Source organism: Zingiber officinale, chromosome 3A, assembly GCF_018446385.1.
Source record: "Zingiber officinale cultivar Zhangliang chromosome 3A, Zo_v1.1, whole genome shotgun sequence".
Taxonomy (NCBI): Eukaryota; Viridiplantae; Streptophyta; class Magnoliopsida; order Zingiberales; family Zingiberaceae; genus Zingiber; species Zingiber officinale.
Genome location: NC_055990.1, coordinates 149342198 through 149367408, shown reverse-complemented (window position 1 = coordinate 149367408; position 25211 = coordinate 149342198). Strand labels below are relative to the sequence as shown.

General features: G+C 43.3%; 1 protein-coding gene across 1 annotated transcript in view; it reads left to right on the top strand.

The window, feature by feature from the left end:
• Positions 1-23515, top strand: part of LOC122050767 — a 45162-nt gene extending 21647 nt beyond the window's left edge. The window contains exon 2 of the mRNA XM_042611645.1: positions 23429-23515. Within this exon, the coding sequence (XP_042467579.1) occupies positions 23429-23515 (87 nt within the window). The remainder of the gene's footprint in view (positions 1-23428) is intronic.
• The last annotated feature ends 1696 nt before the right edge of the window (positions 23516-25211 follow it).

Genomic DNA, 25211 nt, shown 5'->3' with positions numbered 1-25211 from the left:
TGCACAGATATGGTGAGAAATGAAACTGAAATGCCAAGGTGAGTAGTTCTAGGGAAGTATGGAGTTACCTTGGTGCCATTGAAGTATCTTTTGGCTAGGGCTTTGGCTAGGGCTTTGGCTAGGGCTTCGGCGTGCAAAGAGAAGAGAAGAGTTGAGGTGTAGAAAAGTGTCGGCTAGGGCTTCAGCGTGAAAGGAGAAGAGAAAGGATCGGGAAGATTTAAGAGAGATCGGTGTCCAGGTGTCGAAATGATCGGACGGCTGTCCGATCAGGAGATATCAGAAACTTCCTGATCGGTCCCCGGACCGATCAGTGAACCTCCTGATCGGTCTGTAGACCGATCAGAAAATGATCAGCAGCCTCTCTGCGTGCCAGACTGACCTGATCGGTCCCCGGACCGATCAGGGAACTCCTGATCGGTCTATAGACCGATCAGTAGGCTTCCTGGCTTACAAAATGAACCTGATCGGTCCCTGGACCGATCAGATTACAAACAGAATGGTCTGGAGAGATTTTGGATCGGTCGACAGACCGATCCACCTTCTCCTGATCGGGCTGTAGACCGATCAGTGTCTGATACTGAAGTTTCTCCAATAATTTCAGTAACTGAAATTCGTAGAGGTGTTCGATAATTCATAGAAGTTTTTCTAGTAAAACTTCCAAATTCAGTACCTAGAGCCTGAAGGATCTACAAGCATAACTATTTCCTAAAGATTATGGTCTGAAATTGTTTATAGTCCGAAAGTTTCAGACATTTAGAAAAATAGACAACTCAAGGCTTGAAAACTGAGATTTTCGACCTTGTTATGTTCAGTTTCAAGTTTGTCAAAATATAACCAAATTGCTATCATTATTTCAAGGACTTGTCCTAATTTCAATCAAAATCATGAAAAGTATCGATCAAAGGTATCAAACAGTCCATCAACCAAAGTTACATAATTTCTAGGTAAAGGTCCAACCAAGTTTCCTTGGTTGGAATATATGAGTAAGATCTAGGAACCAAATACACATGAATTATGTAATGGTCTTCCCCATACTCAATTTATGTCTCTTCAACCTAATTATTCAAGGGATGCATGATACATTTTGAATAATTCGGCTGATCCTAGCATCTCACCCCATTTCTAGCAAACAAAAATAATTTGTTAAACCTTATAGTTTGTGTGAGATGTCCCCAGGTTGCCCAAGTTAATTTCCCAATTCCTCTTGTCGTTTTAATGTCCTTATCGATCATGATGAAGTCCTAATGGCCTATTGAGCCAAACACATTCCCAATTCTCTCCTTAAATGACTAAATTCATTTTCTGGAAGAGGTTTGGTAAAAATATCAGCTAGGTTTGATTTTGACTCAACATATGTGAGCGCAATGTCTCCCCTAGCTACGTGATCTCTAATGAAGTGATGATGCACTTCAATGTGTTTGGTCCTTGAATGATGGACTGGATTTTTCGTTAGGTTTATTGTGCTGATGTTGTCACACAGCACTTGCACTCCCTTATACGAAAGCCCATAATCTTCTAGGGTGTGGATCATCCACAACAATTGTGATACACTCTCTCCCATGGCAATGTATTCAGCCTCAGTTGTGGAGAGAGCAACGCAATGTTGCTTCCAACTTGACCAACTAACCAATGATGAACCTAAAAATTGGCAACCCCCACTAGTGCTTTTTCGATCCAATTTGCACCCAGCATAATCGGAGTCGGTATAACTTATCAAATCAAAAGACTCAGTACGAGGGTACCAGAGGCCTACTCTAATTGTGCCCTTAAGGTATCTCAGAATTCTCTTAACTGCAATTAAATGAGATTCCTTGGCACATACTTGGTATCTAGCGCACATGCCCACAGCAAAAAGTATGTCTGGTCGACTAGCTGTGAGATATAGACGACTACCGATCATGCTTCTATATTACGTTAGATCAACTGGTTTTTCACTCTCATCATTGTCAAGGCGAGTGTTTGTCGCCATTGGAGTGGATACTTCCTTAGAGTCACTCATTTTGAATTTCTTGAGCATCTCTTGAGTGTATTTCGTCTGATGGACATAGATGTCATCTCAAGTTTGTTTGATTTCAAGTCCAAGGAAGAATGTCAATTCTCCCACCAGACTCATCTCAAACTCACTTTCCATGTGAGTGATAAATTCATTCAAATAGCCCTTGTTATTTGAGCCACAAATTATGTCATCGACATACACCTGGGCTACAAATATGTTTTCACCATCTCTACGCAGAAATAGTGTTGGGTCTATTTGACCTCTTACAAAACCTTTTTCTAGTAAGTAAATTGACAACCTTTCGTACCATGCTCGAGGTGCTTGTTTAAGCCCATAAAGAGCTTTCTTGAGCTTGTACACGTGGTTTGGAGCTTCGGTATTCACAAACCCCGATGGTTGTTCAACATAGACCTCTTCTTTAATGAAACCATTTAAGAAAGCCGATTTAACGTCCATTTGATAGAGTTTGAAACCTCTATGTGCAGCAAAAGCTAGCATCAAACGAATGGACTCTAATCGAGCCACGGGAGCATAAGTCTTATCATAATCGAGGCCTTCGACTTGACTATAGCCCTTGGCTACAAGTCTTGCCTTGTTTCTTACGACTTCTCCCTTTTGGTTTAACTTATTTTTAAAGACCCATTTGGTTCCAATAATGGTGGTCTTCTTAGGTCTAGGAACTAAGTCCCACACTTTGCTCCTTTCAAATTGACCTAACTTATCTTGCATAGCTAAGATCCAATCAGGATCGTGCAATGCCTCATCAACTAATTTTGGTTCGATTTCTGAGATCAAGGCGACCTCATTAGACTCATTTTTAAAGAATGATCTAGTCCTAACCCCTTGTTGAATGTCTCCCACAATCTAGTCTTGGGGATGACTAGAGGCTATCCTAGATTGCCTTGGTGTTGGCAGTGCCTCATGAGTGGTCTCACTAGACACAAGCAAGGGCTCAGTATCAGGCAAAGGATCAGACTGAGCGCTCTCTTGCCTTTGCTCATCATCATCGGAGTCAATTTCGACTCTTTCTATGTTTTGATCATTTAAACTTAGATTTCTAAGTTCAAATTGAATTTCTCTTACATCCCTTGATTGATCATTTGATTTAGGAATTTCTTCAAATGCTACATCTGAGGACTCTTCAATCAATTTAGTCCTATTGTTGTAGACTCGATAGGCTTTGCTGATGAGAGAGTACCCAACTAGTATCCCTTCGTCAGCCTTAGTCGTGAACTTTCCAAGATGATCCTTGGTGTTCAAGATAAACACCTTACAACCAAACACCCTAAGATGTTTAATTGTAAGGGGTTTTCCAAACCAAAGTTCATGGGGGGTCTTTCCTAAAAACCTATGTATCAAAACTCGATTTTGCACATAGCAAGCTGTATTTACAGCTTCAGCCAGTGAGTACTCATTGAGCATGCTTCGTGCAGCCTCTTGCAAGACTCGGTTCTTTCTCTCCACAACCCCATTTTGTTGTGGGGTCCTTAGAGTAGAGAACTCATTCCTATATCCTTTTTTTTGACAAAATTCTAAAAATCTATGGTTTTGAAATTCTCCACCATGATCACTTCTAATTGTTTTAATTGTTATTGATTTTTCATTTTCAGTTCTTCTACAAAAGGAAACAAAAATATCTATGGTTTGATCCTTATTTTTCAAAAAGAAAGTCCATGTATATCTAGTAAAGTCATCAATGATCACTAAGCAATATCTACTTCCATTCAATGAAATGACATTACTACAATCAAATAAGTCCATATGCAATAAATCTAAAGCAGTAGAGGTACTTACAGCGCTTTTACCTTTATGAGACGCTTTTGTTTGCTTACCCTTTTGACATGCACCACATAATTTTGTCTTTTGGTACTTGATGCTTGGTAGGCCTCGCACTAATCCTTTGTTGGCTAGCTTTCGAATATTCTTCATGTTCACATGGGCCAACCTCCTATGCCACAGCCATGATTCTTCTTCTTTTGACATGAAACACTTAGTAGAGGAATTAGTAGCACTTTTAAAAAATACTTGATAAATGTTATCTACCCTTGTGCCTACTAGTACCGTGTCAAGTGTGTCAATGTGTTTGACCAGACATTGACTTGAATAAAACTCAATTGTGTAACCCGTATCACACAATTGGCTGACACTTAGGAGATTAAAGGTCATCCCCTTGACTAGAAGGACATTTTTGATTTGGAGATATTCGGATATATGAATATCTCCAACTCCTATAACCTTAAGGCTACCATTATTACCAAAGGACACATTACCTCTATTTTTGTTTTGAAGGGTAGTAAAGAGTGACTTGTCCCCGGTCTTTGGAGCATCCACTATCAACAAACCAAGTTGATAGATGCTCCCCCTTGACAAATGCCTACAAGACACGAAAGATAGATGTTTTAGGTACCCAAATCTTGGGACCTAATGCATCTACAATGAAAGACCTAGGAACCCATGTCTTGGTCACACCCTTCCTAGTCTCATGAACCCTAGAAGCATGTGATCTATGAAATTGGGTTCTAGACACTAGGGAAATGAAACTAGACTCCTTAGGTTGATATCCTAACCCAGCCTTGTTGTAGACTGCCCTTTGGGTATTTAGAATCATATCTAAGGTCTTAGAGCTAGTTGAGAATTTCTCAAGCATTTTCTTGAGTTTCTCAACTTCACTCTTTAAGGCTTTGTTTTCATCCTCAAGAAGCTCTTGATGTAGGTCATCAACCTCATCTTCCCTAAGAGTCTTCAAGTGTTCTACTTCATCTTTTAGTGATTTGATTTCAGTTTTTGATTTCTTAAGCAAAGTAGATAAATGTGCAATAGTTTTATAGCATTTTTCTAAGTGAGGAGAAGTTACCTCTTCATCATCCGAAGATGATGAAGTCGCGGCTGATGTATCACTTCCGGAATCCGATTCCTCCCTTGCCATGAGCGCTAATTGACGAGTGCTTTTCTCCTTCTTCTCTTCCTCCGATGAGCTTGAGGAGGATTCATCCCAAGTAGCTTTGAGAGCTTTCTTCTTCTTGGCCCTTTCCTCCTTCTTCTTGAGTTTTGGACACTCACTCCGATAGTGTCCTTTCTTGCTACACTCATAACACGTAACGTTAGTCTTATCAATATTTTGATCAATAGACTTACCTTTCCCTTTGTATCTCCGGCTCCTTCTCATGATTCTCCTTACGAAGTTGGCCATCTCGCTCGATGATGATCCACCTTCATCATCGGACTCGGAGGAGGATGAGGATGTAGGAATCTCTATCTCCTTCTTCTTTTCTTTCTTCCTTCTTCCATCCTTGCTCTTTTCTCCTGCAACTAAGGCAATACCTTTCTCTTTTTGACCCTTGTTAGCAAGTTCATGAAGTTCCATTTCACAAAAGAATTCATCTAATTTAACAATTGAAAGGTCCTTGGAGACCTTGTAGGCATCTACCATGGATGACCACAAGGCATTCCTTGGGAAGGCTTTGAGAGCGTACCTTACAAGATCACGATTCTCTACGCGTTCATCTACGGAATGAAGACCATTGATGATCTCTTTGAACCTCCCGTGTAGTTCACTTACCGTTTCGTTCTCTTTCATGGTGAGATTTTGTAGTTGGTTTAGGAACAAGTCTCTCTTGGCAATCCGAGAGTCTCGGGTTCCTTCTTGGAGCTCGATGAGCTTGTTCCACAAATCTTTTGCACTGACAAATGGACCTACCTTGACAAGTTGATCTTTGGCTATCCCACATTGTAGAGTGACCACCGCCTTGGCATCGGCTTGTCCTTTGCGAGTTTGCTCGGCGGACCACCTTGACGACTCTAGTTCCTTACCTTCTTCGTCCTTCGGAGGTGTGAACCCTTCCTTGACCGAGAACCACATGGAGATGTCGGTCATGAGATAATACTTCATACGGCTCTTCCAATATTGGAAGTCCGCTCCGTCGAAGTAGGGTGGACGATTGGTGCTAAAACCTTCCTTCATAGCCATCTTCTTGCACTTTAGGGTGTTAATCCGGATGAAGAGCGTCTTGCTCTGATACCACTTGTTAGGACCTTCGAATGGCTAGAGAGGGGGGGTGTGAATAGCCTCCACTAAAACTCAATTAATTCCTCACAAAAACTTGTTAGCACAGCGGAAATAAGCAAAAAGAAAACTGATGCAAGGAAAAAAAACAACCCACCACTAACACAACAAGGATGTACGAGGTTCGGGGATAACTTGCCCCTACTCCTCGGCGTGTCCGTAAGGTGGACGATCCCTTGATCTTTCGGTAGATCACACCCCGGACAAATTCCAGCCAAGTATTTCTCCTTCTCGGTGGAGTAACCTCTCCACACAAAGTCTCAGACAAGATTTGAAATGAAGCACAAGACTTACAGAGTTTAGTGGCCAAAAGGTATGAACAATCAACTTACAGCCACGATGAAATCAAAACGCAGAGACAGAAGTTCCTCACCAAGAGCTCAAACACAGCCTCTTGCTTGATCGACAGAGAGTTTTTCAAAAACCTCTCTTCTTCCTTCTTCTTATTCCTCTGCTTTCTCACTGTCTTCAGCCAGAGCCGAATCACTGTCACCTGTATCGAATCACTGCGACCAACTCAGGCGTCGCCAATCACTCTTCCTCCTCATCTAGTTCTCTGAACTCACACCAATACCATCCATGGTCTTCACTGGTGTCTCTGAGCTCGAACCAATAAGCAAGAGTCAAGCTGTTGCCAACTGATCGCAGCCAGTGAACGTTGACACTCCAATTGAACAATTTGCAGTGAAACACAGCAGAAAGAGCACTTGGTCTTATTCTTCTGATGGTGCTTAGTTTGAATTCAAGCATTGGCACGACACCTGCAATCTGTAACTCAAAAAGCTTACAGTAGATGGTTAGATCAGATGAATCAGAAATCACAGAGAAATATCAAAAGATAAACGACATCGTTGTGGATCGGTCAACAGACCGATCCATAGCTCTCTGGACCGATCAGGACATATCCTGATCGGTCTGGGAGGCTTCTGATCGGTCTGTGGACCGATCAGCCTATAGGTGGATCGGTCCACAGACCGATCCCCTATAGTCCTCTGAATCCTTCGCTTCCTTCTGATCGGTCTACAGACCGATCAGATAACATACAGTGAACTACTGTTTGGTTACTGATCGGTCACCAGACCGATCAGATATCACGAGACCGATCAAATAACTAAGGTATCACTGGATCAGTCGACAGACCGATCCAGACAGCCAAAGTATCACTGGATCGGTGAACAGACCGATCCAATGCCTCTGTTGATTTTAGCGCTTCCTAGCCCTAAACCCTAACGTTTTCCTGGTCCAGAGAACGAGCTACCGAGCCCTCTCTGACCTAGTCTAGAGAACAAGCTACCGAGCCCTCTCCGACTTCCATGTCCGGGTCAGAGAACGAGCTACCGAGCCCTCTCTGACTTAGTCTGGAGAATGAGCTGCCGAGCCCTCTCCGACTTCGTCCGGTCCAGAGAACGAGCTACCGAGCCCTCTCTGACCTAGTCCAGAGAATGAGCTACCGAGCCCTCTTCGACTTCGTCCGGTCCAGAGAACGAGCTACCGAGCCCTCTCTGACCTAGTCCGGAGAACGAGCTACCGAGCCCTCTCCGACTTCGCGTGCCAAGTATCCGTACTTGGACTTTTCCTCTTCACATGATCAACCTTGATCATTAATCAGTCTGAGTTTAATTAATATATGATACAAACTTAAATCAGTGTCAACATCAAAACAACAGCCAGGTCAGACTGTATTAACAACGACCTGGCCCTCTTGGCCCATTTGGCGACCTCTCATGTCGTTGACCGTCGGCCCTTATGTCGTCGGCCCATTTGGCGACCTCTCATGTCGTCGACCGACGACCCTTGGCCGTGTCGTTACTCACTAGGACTTTCCACCCCTGACAATGGATTTTTTCCTCCCCCAGGATTCGAACTCTAAACCTCCAGGCTTAAGTACTAGAGTTTATGAATCCTAGTAACCAAGTGAGATCATCTCACCTGGTAATCTCACTTGGTTATCAGGATTCATAAACTCTAGTACTTAAGCCTGGAGGTTTAGAGTTCGAATCCTGGGGGAGGCAAAAATCCACTGCCGAGGGTCGCTAAATGGGCCGCCAAATGGGCCAAGAGGGCAGGGTCGTTACAATAAAAAGGCGCCTTTTTATTGTAACGACCCGACCCTCTTGGCCCATTTGGCGGCCCATTTGGCGACCCTCGGGTCGTCGACGGTCGGCCCTTATGTCGTCGGCCCATTTGGCGACCTCTAATGTCATCGACCGACGACCCTTGGTCGTGCCGTTACTCACTAGGACTTTCCACCCCTGGCAGTGGATTTTTGCCTCCCCCAGGATTCGAACTCTAAACCTCCAGGCTTAAGTATTAGAGTTTATGAATCCTGGTAACCAAGTGAGATTATTGTAACGACCCGACCGTCTTGGCCCATTTGGCGGCCCATTTGGCGACCCTCGGGTCATCGACCGTCTGCCCTTATGTCGTCAACCGACGACCCTCGGGCGTGTGCCATTACTCACAAGATCTTTCCACCCATTGCCAGTGGATTTTTGCCTTCCCCAGGATTCGAACTCTAGACCTCCAGGATAAATACTAGAGTTTATGAATCCTGGTAGCCAAGTGAGCGCCACTCACTTGGCTACCAGGATTCATAAACTCTAGTATTTATCCTGGAGGTCTAGAGTTCGAATCCTGGGGAAGGGAAAAATCCACTGGCCATTGGTGGAAAGACCTTGTGAGTAACGGTACACGCCCGAGGGTCGTCGGTTGACGACATAAGGGCTGACGGTCGACGACCCGAGGGTCGCCAAATGGGCCAAGAGGGTCGGGTCGTTACAATAAAAGGCGCCTTTTTATTGTAACTTTATTGTAACGACCCGGCCCTCTTGGCCCATTTGGCGACCTCTCATGTCGTCGACCGACGGCCCTTTGACCGTGCCGTTACTCACTAGGACTTTCCACCCCTGGTCAGTGGATTTTTGCCTCCCCCAGGATTCGAACTCTAAACATCCAGGCTTAAGTATTAGAGTTTATGAATCCTGGTAACCAAGTGGATTTTTGCCACCCCTGGCAGTGAAACCTGGAGGTTTAGAGTTCGAATCTTGGGGGAGGCAAAAATCCACTGCTAGGGGTGGAAAGTCCTAGTGAGTAACGGCACGGCCAAGGGTCGTCGGTCGACGACATTAGAGGTCGCCAAATGGGCCGACGACATAAGGGCCGACGGTCGACGACATGAGAGGTCGCCAAATGGGCCGCGACGGCCATGGGTCGTCGGTCGACGACATTAGAGGTCGCCAAATGGGCCGACGACATAAGGGCCGATGGTCGACGACATGAGAGGTCGCCAAATGGGCTAAGAGGGTCGGGTCGTTACAGATTGCTCGCCTCACTGGTGCAAGAGAAGTTGCTTCGACCACTCTACACAATAGGGACTGCTTCTGGCTGGTTGAGCAGCCTTGGTGGAGCAAGGCTGGCCAACCACCAACCGAGTAATTCTATCAAGCATAATCCACAAGGCTATGGGACAGGATGAAGGAGGCATTTACTCTGGCATTTAGGAGACAATCAAGTAACAGTAGTCAACTCCAAAGAGGATCACAGTTGTTGACTCTCCGCAAGTGTACGGATATGTCGTAAGTAATAATAAAAGATATCGAAACCACAGGGATTGGAATAAGCACTAAAGATGTCTCAATGTGAATTAGCTAAACAACTAATCAAATGGTTTTCAAAAGCTAAGTATGACTATAAAATGTAAATTTTGAAATGAAAGAATAAGAAACAAGAAATAGGGCAACGATAAAAGGTATGTTCTAGGAGTTTTGGTTTCTTTGCAAGGATTGTTCAATGTAAATGATCTACCAAATTTTATTCCTCAATTGTCCACCATTTGTAGAAGGTTGTCGGTTCTCTCTTGCAATAGACAACCGGCCTAGGATTGAAATCTATACCTAAATGTGATCAATTAGGAATGAACCTATGTTGTCCTTACACGGGCTTGCCTGTCACGTGCGTCCCTCAGAAAATTAACATAGAATCCATCACTCCTCAACCGCATTAAGATATAATATATAAACACATACAATCTATCCTACCCTCTTGAAATACCTAATTTCTCCTTCAAGATTACCCCTCAAACGTCCTTACACGGGCATGTTCCTGTCACGAACGTCCCTCGAAAAATTGAATTAGGAATTACCTCTACAAGATTCACAAGATATCCAAACATTCAATCAAGCATGGTAATTAAGCCCTAATCACAACAATCCATACAAGAAAGAATAGATACAAACAGGACAAAATCATATAAATAGGAAATTGGCACATCCACAAGAGTTTTACATTAAATCATCCTTACAATTACTCCCTCCATCCTAGAACAAGAAATCTACTCCATAAAACAAGGAAAGAAATCCCAAGAAAAGAAGATTACAAGCATTCTTTATCCCCTCCAATCCAAGAAAAGAGAGAAAGAAAACTTATCTACAAAGAAGAACGTCTTCGGATCCAATCCTTGCTTTCCCGGAGTCGATTCGGTGAAGATCCACCCTTAGATCACTGGAAATCCCTCTAAGAATGATGAGGAATGCCCCAAATCTTGTTTCCCCCCAAAAGGGAGAAGATCCTCTTTCAAATCTTGAAGGAGGCCTTATATAGAGGAGAGGTTTGGGCGCCACACATGTAACAACCCACCCTTCTTACTTCTACTCTCTAAGGGCGAATGTTACCTAACTACAACTCTCTATCTAGTGTCACTGATGCTAGTATTAGAGTCAGTTAGATTTATCACGGTTCAGAGGAATTCCTACCGAAAAATTTCGACATAGTCTCCCCTGTACCGGTGACCAAATCTATAATACACAAGATATATACGCAGCCACATGCGGCTGGAACACATTTTATTCACAACCACGCAGTAATAAATTCATACTATAACCAAAAGACTAGACTAGCAACAAGAACTAAACACAACTCCCAGAATAGGACATAAATAAGCTACAATACGAATCAAACTCAATCACAATCACATAAACTTCATAACAGTATTTAAAGAAAAGAACTAAAGCATAAACTCTAATCATTAGGTCCTGCAAGTTTGCTAGCACTCTCTGGATCTCTCCATAGTCCACCACCACACACATTCATCATCACCACCACCACCTCCCTTCATATCTTAGCTTTTCCTTTATCTGCAGAGGAGGAAAGAAAACAAAACTATAAGCGAGCTTAGTAAGTACTAATCTATCTCACAAAACTTGAAGTATAAAAGTAATGCAATAATACTGAAACTGAAATGCTAAAGCAAATCTGCATGTGCTCATGGTATACAGAAAATGAAACTGGATACTAAACATGCTCACTATCTAACAGGATAATAAGAAATTAACACTGTAAGCTTAGAATTAAAGAAACTAACTTTTTATTTATTCTAAGCATAAAACATGTTTCAATTTCCTATATCCTTGTAATAGAAATTAATCTTTTAATTTCTATCTTTTACTTTCTTCTTCTTTCTTTCTTCTTTTTTCTTAACTTTTCTTTTCTTTGGGCCCATGCTTAGTACCATCTTTGTTTTACGCGCTCTCTAATAGTGACTGGGGTAGCGAGCCTCCAGCCCTATGAGGATAAAGACCTCGGTCTTACCAGGGCCAAGACCTCAGAATTGGTCACCTGGATTTGTTTAACGACAACCTCGGAAGTCGGGTACTAGCTGTTGGAGGATCGGTGGCCGGCTTGAAGGGGGGTTGGATAGCTAGGCCACCCCCAAATCGATTTCTTCTCTACAATACGTTAGTTGGCGCAAGCGGAAATATAGAAACTAAAACAATGAAACACAAAACGAGAATACAAACGCTAACACGCTCGATGTAACGTGGTTCGGAGATTGCTTGCTCCTACTCCACGACGTGTCCTTGAGGTGGACGAGCCCTTGATCCTTTGGTGGATCAGTCCCCGGCAATCTCCGGCTAAAGCTTCTCCTTCTCGGTGGAGCGAACCTCTCACAAGAGCACTCTTCCTCTTTACAAGATGGAGTTAGAATTAGGAGGAAGAGAATTGTCTTGGGAGCTTTGGGCACAGAATCAGAAGGTTTACAATGAGTATTCGTAACCCCTTCAATGCCCCAAAGCTCCCCTTAAATAAGAGGAAAGAGTTGATCATCAACAAACCCAGAATCATTCTGTGCATTCTGTGAAATAGGATCAGTCGACTGGTCCCAGTACATTCTCACACACTCATCCTCGGAGTCGCCTTTGAAGTCCTCTTCCTCATCCTTCGTCCGACTGGTCCCATGACCAGTCGACTGGTCCCAGTACATTCTACCCTCTCATCCTTCGGAGTCGCCTTTGAAGTCCTCTTCCTCGGCCTTCGTCCCTCAGATGCACCCGAGCCCGCGGCTCCTCTCCGTGCCATCCTTCACGCTGCCTTGAAGTCCACTTCCTTCGGCTCCACTCCATTGCTCCTCGTCCGCGCGGTCCCTCGGATGTCTTCCACACCATCCTTCACCGACTCAACGATCCGAGCCCTTGGATGAGCTTCCCGAATTTGGTCACACCAAGTCCTTATGTGTTCCACCAAGTCCTGCATGACTCAAACACATATCAAATACATATGAAAGCCTAACTTAAACTCTTTGACACACACATCAAAACCTAGGTCGATTGCACCAACAATTTCTCCCTTTTTGATGTGTGGCAATATGTTTAAGTTAGGCACCAATAACAACTTTGAAAAGTACAAGCAATATGTAAATATGAAGCATAAAACCCAAGCTCCCCCTTAACACATGCTCTTAATCTTAATTTTCAAAGATTTGTACCCAAGTAGATTGGTAACTTAAACCTACCCATTTCTCCCCCTTTGACACCATCAAAATATTGTACCAGACACGTACACATACTATGGTATCAGTTCCAACCAAATATGAACCAAAAATTTGATTTTAAAGACCAACAGAATGCTGAAAGGCTGGTACCAGTCGACTGACACAAACTGAACATCAATTTCAGCCTACGGCAGCCAACTTCAGAAATCCATAAAAAATTTTAGAAAATTCGAAAAATCATGAAATTTTGAACACTTATTTCTTATAATGTTCTTTAACTAAGAAAAATATGTTTTCATGAAAAGTCAACCTATTTTCAAAATTTTGACCAAGTTTCAAAAATATCGAAAACATGCAAGTTTGTATCAATTTCAAGCTCAGTTTTGCAATCATATGTTTTAAAATAGCTAGACCACAGTAAATAAAACATAGAATTGTTTTCAAAAACATTTGAAATGTCCAACTATGATCTATGGGCAAGATGTCCATTAATTAAACATTTGCTTTCCCCATAGTTGGCCTATGATCACTAAACATTGATACACTTCATAACTCATCAAAATGCCATAAGCATAAGTGAATTACTTGTATCATCCTAATATCTCACATTCATGGTTAGAAAATAATACAAATCATTGTGAGATAAAAGTAACATCTACTTAGCCCTCTTGATCATAAATCTCTATCAAGGCTAAGTCCTTCCCCTTAAGGTCTCAAGTCAACCATATAGGAAAAATTTGAATTATTGACTTCCATGGTTGACTTGCCATAAAATACTCTAACCCTTGAGGATTGATTTTGGTACCCAATAGAAATTCTTTCTAATTGGGTTGACCAAGTACTCTTTGGGGATCCATTTCCTATCTATGGTTTTTGTCTTGGATTGCCCCCTAGCAAGTAGACAATGATAGGTCTTTTCATTATTTTGTTCATTGTATCCTATCCCATTTTTCTTAAAACTTGCCCTTTGGCTCCCAATGATCATATTTAGGGTTTTAGAGCCAATTTCAAATTTTCTAAGGGCTATGGTGAGGTATTCTACCTTTTCCCTTAATTTCCTATTTTCCTCTTCTAAACATGAATCCTTTGAACTTGTAGAGGAAGCATGCAAATCATTATCCCTAATAGGCATGGATTCTAATTTTTCTTTAAGCATGCAAATGTCATTTTTCAAAGATTTGTTCTTTCTTTTTGCCTTAAACAAATCATCATTTGTGCTTGAAATAATTTTAATTAAAATATGGGGAGGAAGATTATGTACCTCACTTACCGAGAAGTCCGAATCCGATGATTGACCTCCCCCTTCACTTGAGCTCCCCTCTTCATCTTCACTTGAGCTCCTTCCTTCTTCTTGTTCGGATGAGGTGGAGGCTACATCATCAATCCCCATGAGAGCAAAATTGACTATGTGATGCTCTTCTTCCTCCGATGATGATGAAGGATCATCCCATGTTGCTTTTAGGTTTTGAGCCTTCTTCCCTTTTTCTTTTGTCTTCTCCTTCTTCTTCTTCTTCCCTTCCTTCTTTTTCAAGAGAGGACAATCATCTCTTATGTGTCCTTCTCCTTGGCAATTGTAGCAAATTATCTTCCTTGTCCTACTTTTGCTTCTTGAGCTTTTCCTAGCATGAGATTTGTTAGATGAAAAATTTCTAAAAGCTCTTCTCATTTTCCTTACCATATACGCCTCTTGGTCACTATCCATTGAGGCACTTGACTCCTCGGAATCGGAAGATGATGGAGATGGAGCTTTCTTCTTTCCCTTTCCCTTGTTTGCCACAAGGGCTACTCCTCTTGATTTATGAGCTTCTCCATCCAATCCCTCAACTCTTGTTTCATGAAGCTCCATTGTTGAGAAGAGTTCATCTAGAGAGGATTTCTCTAGGTCCTTTGATATGTAGTATGTATCTACAATGGAACTCCAAGTTGTGGATCTTGGAAAAGCATTTAGGGCTTTTGTAATCACGTCTCGATTTGAAAGTGTCTCACCTACACTTGTTAGTCCACTAATAATCTCCTTAATTTTACAATGTAAAATTGATACCTTTTCTCCTTTCTCAAGCTTGATATTATTGAGTTGAGTTCGAAGGAGGTCTCTTCTTGCTAATTTCGCTTCCGATGTTCCTTCATGAAGCTCCACTAGCTTTTCCCATAACTCCTTAGCGCTTGAGTAGGTTCCAACCCTTGTTATTTCTTGTTGAGGAAGGACACTTTGTAGATGATGTATGGCTTTAGCATTTGCTAAATGTTCTTCCCTTTGCTTCTTGGTCCACCTTGTTTTCTCAAGTATCTTATTGTCTTGATCTCTAGGCACTTCGAAACCATTTTCCATGATTAGCATTATGTCAAAATCGGTTTCGAAGAATACCTCCATTCTCCTCTTCCACCAAGAGAAGTCTCCTTCGAATTTGGGGGGATGAATGTTTGAGCCGGCCATTTGATGATGTTGTTCTTCTTGGCGATTAGTCCGTTGAAGAGCTTCCTCGCTCTGATACCAATTGTTGGAGGATCGGTGGCCGGCTTGAAGGGGGGTTGGATAGCTAGGCCACCCCCAAATCGATTTCTTCTCTACAATACGTTAGTTGACGCAAGCGGAAATAGAGAAACTAAAACATTGAAACACAAACGAGAATACAAACGCTAACACGCTCGATGTAACGTGGTTCGGGGGTTACCAGCTCCTACTCCGCGCGGTGTCCTTGAGGTGGACGATCCCTTGCTCCTTTGGTGGATCGGTCCCCGGCGATCTCCGGCTAAAGCTTCTCCTTCTCGGTGGAGCGAACCTCTCACAAGAGCACTCTTCCTCTTTACAAGATGGAGTTAGAATTAGGAGGAAGAGAATTGTCTTGGGAGCTTTGGGCACGGAATCGGAAGGTTTACAATGAGTATTAGTAACCCCTTCAATGCCCCAAAGCTCCCCTTAAATAAGAGGAAAGAGTTGATCATCAATCAACTCAAACCCCGACACCAGTCGATTGGTCCATGCACCAGTGAGGTAGCCAACGGCTACTTTGCAACACCAACGGTCTGCCAACGATCATTTACCGGTCGACTGGTCTTAGAACTCGACTGGTCCCTGTCGACTGAGCAACAGAATGCTTCTGTTCGTGACAGTCGACTGGTATGACTGCCCATACACTGGTAAGACTACATTCACCCTCATCCTTTCCGGAGTCGCCTTTGAAGTCCTCTTCCTCGGCCTTCGTCCCTCAGATGCACCCGAGCCCGCGGCTCCTCTCCGTGCCATCCTTCACGCTGCCTTGAAGTCCACTTCCTTCGGCTCCACTCCATTGCTCCTCGTCCGTGCGGTCCCTCGGATGTCTTCCACACCATCCTTCACCGACTCAACGATCCGAGCCTTTGGATGAGCTTCCCGAACTTGGTCACACCAAGTCCTTATGTGTTCCACCAAGTCCTGCATGACTCAAACACATATCAAATACATATGAAAGCCTAACTTAAACTCTTTGACACACACATCAAAACCTAGGTCGATTGCACCAACACTAGCCTCTTACTTTAATTTACTAGTTATCTCTTTTTAACTAGACTCTAGTCTTTTCTTTACTTATACTTCTCATACTCCTTTATTAGAACTTATTAGAATCCTGTAAATATTTCTAACAAGTATAAGATTACAACTAACCAAGCATGCTATATAAAAATAACACAAGGGAAGCAGATCTGAACTCTCTAAGCATGTTATAAAACAAAGCAAAGGAAAACAAATCTGAACTTACTAATCATGCTATAAAATAAAGCAAAAGAAAGAAACTTTGAACTTACTAATCATGCTATAAAATAGAGCAAAAGAAAGCAACTTTGAGCTTACTAATCATGCTATAAAATAGAGCAAAAGAAAGCAACTTTGAGCTTACTAATCATGCTATAAAATAGAGCAAAAGAAAGCAACTTTAAGCTTACTAATCATGCTTATTTAAGAAACTTTCCTACTTAAAGCAAAGCTGTGAAATTCTGCACATGCTTAAAGAAAAGGCAACTAACTCAAACCTAGCAATACAAATAGCATGTGAAATCTCTAATTTCTCTAGCAATTAAAAGAAAGACTCCTAATAAACTCTTAACAAGTTCTTAACAAGAATCCATTTAAATCCTCTAACAAGGTCCCAAGCTTCTATGGTTTCGAACATATTTCTATAAGCTCTAAACCTGTTACAACAGAAATACATAGCAACCAGCTAATTCCTTTAATCATGCTATAACAGGATTACATAGAAGCTAACTAATCTCTCTAATCATGCTTCATCAGAAAATACTAAACGGTAATGAAAGGTACTCAAACTAAATTCTGCATTTGCTAAGAACATGCTTATTCATAACCAACAAATTAACGCAAACAAAACTAATACTTGCTAAAATTAAAACCCTTATAACGCTTGTTTCAATGATATAAACGAAATATCAATCTGCACATGTACAGGACTAAATTCAGGACATGCATGTTATAACAGGGCACAACCAGCTAGCAAATAAATCCCTTAAGCATGCTATAACAGAACTTAAGCAGGCAACTTCTCTTTTCTACACAGCTTAATCTGAAACAGAAACAAGAAGGCTGATTCCCTAGCTACCCTATTCTGTAAAGCATGATCCGGAAACCATAGGAAGAAAATCCGAACAGAATAAACAACCTACAATTTATACCGAAATCAACAGGTTCTAGCAAGCACCCTGTACAACTCAAACCAACCTTAGCAATTCGGCTAGATAAACAGAGCATAGAAATAAAAGCCCTAGCTCATAAATCCACTCGGCACAGTAAAATCCGCAAGCAAGGAAAACAAATCGAAGCTCGGAGCAACTCCTACCACAGGTGAGTAGTACTTACAACGGTTTGCTTGCACTTACAACCGAAGGAGAGGAAGAAGGCTTTTAGCGTTCCGGCGAGACTCGAAATCGCAGCGCCTTCTTCGCGTCTGCGTGCTCTTCACGTCGGGAAGATCACGAGAATGTGAAGGATTCTCGGAAACAACCCTCCGCTGACCGCCAGAGAAGAAACTAGGGTTTCTTCGGTTTCGCCCGAGAAGGAACGCTCACCGAAGGGAAAAGCAGCGCCGTCGCGGAGGAGAAGGGAAAGAACAGATAGGGTTTCGGGGAAAATTTTCGATCCTTTTAAAAAAAAAACCGATTCCCATTATAACCACACTTTAAGTATCTATCTCTACATATATGGTTAACAAAACGACCGTAGCTCAGTTGGTTGGCCGCGTCTAATTAGGTCGGGTCTGACAGAGGTCATGGGTTCGAGTCTCACCTTCAACGATTTTTTTGTCAAAACTTCTTTCTTTTTGTAAACATGCTAAACGACCTCCAAAAATTACGTAAAAATACTCTAAAAATTCCTAAAAATCTATAGAATATTTTAAAAGTATTTCCAAATATTTTTATGGACTTTTAGAACTTGAAATAGGGAAATTTGAGTCGTTACAATCTTATTGTAACAACCCGACCCTTTGGCCTCTTGGGCGACCCTTGTGGCGGCCCAACTGGCGGCCTTTATGTCATCGGCCCATTTGGCGACCTCTCATGTCGTCGACCGATGATTCAGCTTACTCAGGACTTTCCACTGGCGTGATTTTTGCCTCCCAGATTCGAACTCTAAACCTCCGAGCTTAAGTATTAGAGTTTATGAATCCTAGTAACCAAGTAAGAACGATTCGGTCACCAGGATTCATAAACCTAATACTTAAGCCCGGAGGTTTAGAGTTCGAACTGGGGAGGCAAAATCCACGCCGTGGGTGAAAAGTCTAGTGAGTAACCAAGACGCCAAAGGGTCGTCGGTCGACGACATGTGAGGTCGTAAGGGCCGACGACATAAGGGTCAGCGGTTGAAGCACTAAGAGGCCAAAGGGTCGAGTTGTTACAATAAAAAGGCGCCTTTTTATTGTAACGACCCGGCCCTCTTGGCCCATTTGGCGACCCATTTGGCGACCTCTCATGTCGTCGATCGTCGGCCCTTATGTCGTCGGCCCATTTGGCGGTCCATCTGGCTTAACTGGCCAGGGGTGGAAAGTTTTTTATTGTAACGACCCGGCCCTTTGGCCTCTTGGGCAGCCCTTGTGGCGGCCCAACTGATGGCCCTTATGTCGTCAGCCCATTTGGCGACCTCTCATGTCGTCGACCGACGATCCTTTGGCCGTGCCGTTACTCACTAGGACTTTCCACCCCTGGTCAGTGGATTTTTGCCTCCCCCAGGATTCGAACTCTAAACCTCCAGGCTTAAGTATTAGAGTTTATGAATCCTGGTAACCAAGTGAGATGAATTGTAAAACCCGACCCATTTGGCGACCCTCGGGTCGTCGACCGTCGACCGTCAGCCGTGTCGTTACTCACTAGGACTTTCCACCCCTGGCAGTGGATTTCTGCCTCTCCCATGATTCGAACTCTAAACCTCCAGGCTTAAGTATTAGAGTTTATGAATCCTGGTAACCAAGTGAGATCATCTCACTTTGTTACCAGGATTCATAAACTCTAATACTTAAGCTTGGAGGTTTAGAGTTCGAATCTGAGAGGCGTCCAACCGCTGGGTGGAAAGTCCTAGTGAGTAACGCCCGACGACTCCGACCCGACGACCCGAGGGTCGCAAACTCCAATGGGTCGGGTTGTTACAATAAAAAGGCATTTTTATTGTAACGACCCGACCCTCTTGGCCCATTTGCGCACATTTGGCGCCCATTTACCCACCGGTCGTCGACCATCGCCTTATGTCATCGGCCCATTTGGCGACCCTCGGTCGTCGTCGGCCTCGACCTTTATGTCGTCGCCCATTTGGCGACCTATAGTCGTCGTCGGTCCTTATGTCGTCGGCCCATTTGGAGACCTCTAATGTCGGAAGCACTGGTCAGTGTCACTCACTAGGACTTTCTTCACCTCGCTGATTTTCCCCCCTAGATTGAACTTAGACTCCAGGCTTATACTCAGGCTTGAACACGCAACCAAGTGAGATGAGGGTTGCGGATTCATAAACTCCAGTACTTAAGCCCAGGTCTAGAGTCGAACTGGGAGGCAAAACACCGACTGTGTGAAAGTCCTAGTGAGTAACGACACGCCAAGTCGTCGGTCGATGATATTAGAGGTCGCCAACGGGCCGACGACATAAGGGCCGACTCATATGAGAGGTCTCCAAATGGGCCGACGATGGGCCGACGGCCGACGCACCCGAGGGTCACCAAATGGGCCGCACAATGGGCCAAGAGGGTGGTCGTTTACAAAAAGGTGCCTTTTGTGTAACAACCCGCCCATTGGCGACCTCTCATGTCGTCAATCGCTTATGTCGTCGTTTACCGTTTGCGACTCTAATTCATCGAAGCGACCCTTGGCGCCGTCATTATTAGGGACTTTCCACACGAGGTGATTTTGCAGTTGAACTCTAACCTCCAGGGCTTAAGTACTCAGAGTTTATGATCCGGTGCAACCATGAGATCATCTCACTTGGTTACCAGGATTCATAAACTCTAGTACTTAAGCCCGGAGGTTTAGGAGTTCGAACTCGAGGCAAAATCCACCGTTAGGGGTGGAAAGTCTAAGTAACCAAGGCCAATCGCTTTCGACGTTACATGAGAGGTCGCCAAATGGGCTGACGACATAAGGGCCGACGGTGGGCCACATGAAAGGCCGCCAAATGGGCCAAGAGGGCCGGGTCGTTACAATAAAAAGGTGCCTTTTATTGTAACGACCCGACCCATTTGGCGGCCCGTTTGGCGACCCTCGGGTCGTCGACCATCAACCGTCGGCCGTGATCTCACTTGGTTACCAGGATTCATAAACTCTAGTACTTAAGCCTGGAGGTCTAGAGTTCGAATCTCGGGGAAAACACCTGGCGTGGAAAGTCCTAGTGAGTAACGACACGGCCGACGGTTGACGGTCGACGACCCGAGGGTCACCAAATGGGCCGCCAAATGGGTCGGGTCGTTACAATAAATCTCACTTGGTTACTAGGATTCATAAACTCTAATACTTAAGCCTGGAGGTTTAGAGTTCGAATCCTGGGGGAGGCAAAAATCCACTGCCAGGGGTGGAAAGTCCTAGTGAGTAACGGCACGACCAAGGGTCGTCGGTCGACGACATGAGAGGTCGCCAAATGGGCCGACGACATAAGAGCCGACGGTCGACGATATGAGAGGTCGCCAATTGGGCCGCCAAATGGGCCAAGAGGGTCGGGTCGTTACAACACAACCCCAAGGCACGGCCGTGTGAGGTTCACACGGCCTGCCTCACTCCCCTCTCTGCCAACCTTACATAGCCGTGTGTGAGACACGACCATGGCACACACTGCTTCTACTTCCCTTATATGGTCGTGTAGATCTACACGGCTTGCTTTGCCTCTGCCTCTGGAAACCTCGCACAGCCGTGTGGATTCACACGGTCATATCATTCTTCTCCTATGGAAACATTACACGGACGTGTGGCTCACACGGCCGTGTGGAGGTCACACCCCCTCGCATGACATGGCCATGTGGCTCACACACCCCTTGATTGGCCCTACATAACTATGTCTTATTGCAACATCTTTTACTCCATCAAGATGGGATTTTCTCTAGTTGGTGTCTTCATCAAAGTTGTAGATCCTGAAGTTATCTACAAATTGGTTTAAAGAATGACCCAAAACTTTAACGGAGCATAAAGTTATGCCTGTTTTACTCTTGGTGTCCAGTGCAGGGATTCCACACGGCCCTGTGCTAAGGCTGTGTCACGTAGAAACGCATTTTATACCTCCAAGACGTGATTTTCTCTAGTTGAAGTATTCATAAGAGTTATATATCTTGAAGTTATCTACATTTTGATATCTAGAACGGCTTATAAACCCAACCGAGTACAAAGTTATGGCCATTTTACTTTTAATCTGCAGTGCTATAAGTTCCACACGGCCTTCGCACGGTCATGTGAGATTCACACGGCCTTTACACGCCCCCCACATGGCCTTGACATGGCCGTGTGGGTGCCACATGGCCAAAACATGAAGAAAACTTAGTTTTGCATGCCCGTGTCACTCTAGAAGCTCTCGACTTCATTTAAACTCTATTTTTGCTCAAAATCATATCCTATCAATCAAAACAAGTAAAAAGTAGATCTCCGAATAAAATATAATGGAAGTATGATATTATAATGAAATAGGGTGTAATAAATATAGATTATGCGCATGAAGTATAAGTAGATGTGTGTCAAAGTATGTATAAAAGTATATATAATCTACGCACATCAACAGTGAGGAGGTTCTGGTTCATCATGTTCAATTTTGAAACGTATGGTTTTTGTGCCAAAGCCCATCAACACCAATTTATGGCCAACAATCATGAACGACATCTCCACATCCATGATCACCAGCTCTCCTGTTGGATGAGTGAAGAAATGGGAGGGAGAAGGCAAGCAGACTACTATGCTTTTCCAACAAACTCGGTGGTAGGAGATTTTAAGGACACCTTGGGGAAGAAGGTCAGCCAGTACAGAGAGAGGGAATTTGAAATTTGAAATTCAAAAGAGGCAAAAAGAGGGGGAGATGGCATGGAGGTTTGAATTTCATATTCAAGTTTTGTTTTCAACTTTCTCTCTCAAATTTCAGTTGGGTCAAAATTCAAAGACAGATTTGGTGGCCTCATGAGTTAAGGAGTTTGTGCCCAAGCCTGGGTTCAAACCGTGAGTCCAAGACCACAGCACTCGTTGGAACAATGCCTTCTATGATGTTAATAGCCTACCCATGCTAGGCCAAATTGGGGCCCCCCCCCCCCCCCCCAAAGCGAAGAAGCTTCCCTACTTAAGTTCTCATGATGCATAGTCTCCACAAGTCCATGGAACTCATATGGAGAGGGATAGCGGATGCAACCGAGCATGGTAAATGATCTAACGAGATGAAACAGGAGGTGAAAGGGGGTTGTCGTCATCACCGATAGTTTAGAGGGCCATGGGCGCTACCGTTTGAAGTTTCATGTTTTGGAGGATGCATGGCCGGCTGGGCTTACCTCTGCTACGACTTTACATGGGATCAGGCCTCCACTGGCCAGAGTTGTGTGTAGGGGTGTAATCGAGCCGAGCCGAGTCAAACTCTTGGATGTTTGAGTTTGGCTCGTTTATAATCGAGCCGAGCTCGAGCTTTATTTAACGAATATATTCATGGCTCACGAGCTTTTATCGAGCCTAAACGAACTTAATAAATATAAATTATAAATTTAAATATTCATTAAAAATTAAATTGTATATTTTAAAAAATTATAATATTCTTATTAAAATTTATAATTTTATTCTAATAAATAAATTTAATATATTTATCTATGTTTTCATAAGTAGAGTGTAAAATCTATAAATTTAATATCAAAACTATTATTTTTTTTATTTAAAAGTTGATTCATGAGCTTAACGAACATGTTCACGAGCTAACGAGCCGAATATTGTAAAGCTTGAGCTTGGTTTATTTATCTTAACGAGCCTCATTAAACGAGCTCAAACGAGCTTTTATCGAATCGAGCTTCGAATAGCTCATGAGCGGCTTGGCTCATTTACACCCCTAGTTGTGTGCCCTCCGCGGTAGAGTGATCTGGCTAGAGCTAGCACTGCATGATGGAGGAGTTTCTATTTGGTTTGTATGGCTCAGATTGCAGAGGATGAACTTGGCCAGACAGGGGATGCTGGATTTGATCTCTGCTATAATTCTGCAAGTGACCAGGCCTCCACTGGCTAGAGTTTGTGTCCCTTTGGCGGTGGGGTGATCTGGCCAAAGTGACAACCATATGATGGTGGCAGTTCCTTTCATTTGCATTGTCCAGGTTGTTGGGAGAAGAGCTTGGTCAGACAGGGCGCTGCCAGCTCTCACATCCAGGGATTTTTGATATTTAGCTACTGGTTATCTTGAAGGTCAATGGGGCAGATGAGGTGAGACCAGTGGCCAGAGGGGAGGAGAAGTCAAGGACAACTAAGATCGCAGTGATGATGGTGGGCGTACATTAGTGATAGTGATGTATAGTGTATTGTTTGTTGTTTGGGAGATCGGTTGTTGTGTGGACCATGGTTGATGGTGATGTAGGTTGGTGTATCTACGCATACACCAACCCATGCTAGCTATGCTCTGTCTTCTGGTATGACACCATCTACTAGTAGTGTTTTAGGTTTCTAATCTTATTATCCATATTCTGGCATGGCATATCATCCATGCATAATTCATGCACTGCATTCATTGCATTGATGATGTTTATATTGCATTTCATTAATCATGTTTAGAAAAAAGCAGAAGGTTAGTGAGTTCGGTGAGGGGTCATCTCGACTTCTACCCCGACCCCTGCCCCTCACTGACTAACATTTCCCGAATGCTACTCTTCAACAAGCGTTTAACAGAAATAACTTCAAGCTTATCACTCCTAGATCCATTGATAGGAAATTTTATCATAATTCATGTTTTGATGTCTATTCCATAATCAAACGTTATAAACTTAAATCCATTGTCTATTGTGAGAGGAGTGCAAATGAAGGACTTGTATCTGAGTTCTACAATAACATATATACATCTGATGGGGTTGTTTGCCGAACTTATATAGCCAAACGAAGTTTGGACTTTTCTTATGAGATCCTTCAAACCTTTTTGGGTTATTGTCCATAGATAAATGAGTTTTATTTTACCCACATTACCTGATCTTTTACCTCCACCATTTGAGCATATCACTATTGACTCTATGCATTATAGTTTCTTTGGTTGTCCTCATCCGGAAGGTCTATATGCATGTCTTAATTCATTCTCCTCACTTAAATTATTAGCTATGGACAATGCATTATTCAAAGTAGTCATTAACTGTCTTTTACCTATTATCTCCCATGCCCTAGTTATCATCAGATCCTCTCACATGTTCTTCTTATACGCCCTGCGATATTCTCTTAATGTCAACATCACTTTGAATATCTTTCAATGCATCATTCATTTCATTTAGTCAATGCATCAAATAGTCCATATGCCTTTTGGTCACATTATTATAGACTGGCTAGAGTCTATGCGCATTGATGCCTCCTGGGGGAAGCTGAAGCCATGACCGCTAAGTATTCTAGAATATCTGTGCGGTCCTTCATAAAAATCGGGATAGAGACTGGTAAGGATGGTGTATGTTGGATCGACTGGCACACACTCGATGAGGGACCGAGGGATCGACCTTGGGGGGCAACGCAGGTGCCAGCTCCCATGGCACCTGATCTAGAGGAGGATGTTGAGACACCTGCTCCTCCTGGTCACGTTGGAGTTGCTCAGTTTTAGCTACTTGAGGAGACCATGGCACTCGCCTTGAGGAGCTGTGTATGGATATTGCTGAGGTGCACATAGAGGATGCCACCATTGGGCGCCGACAGATTGCTATGTAGATGAGCATTGACTCTCTAACTGATCTAGTAGGATCTTG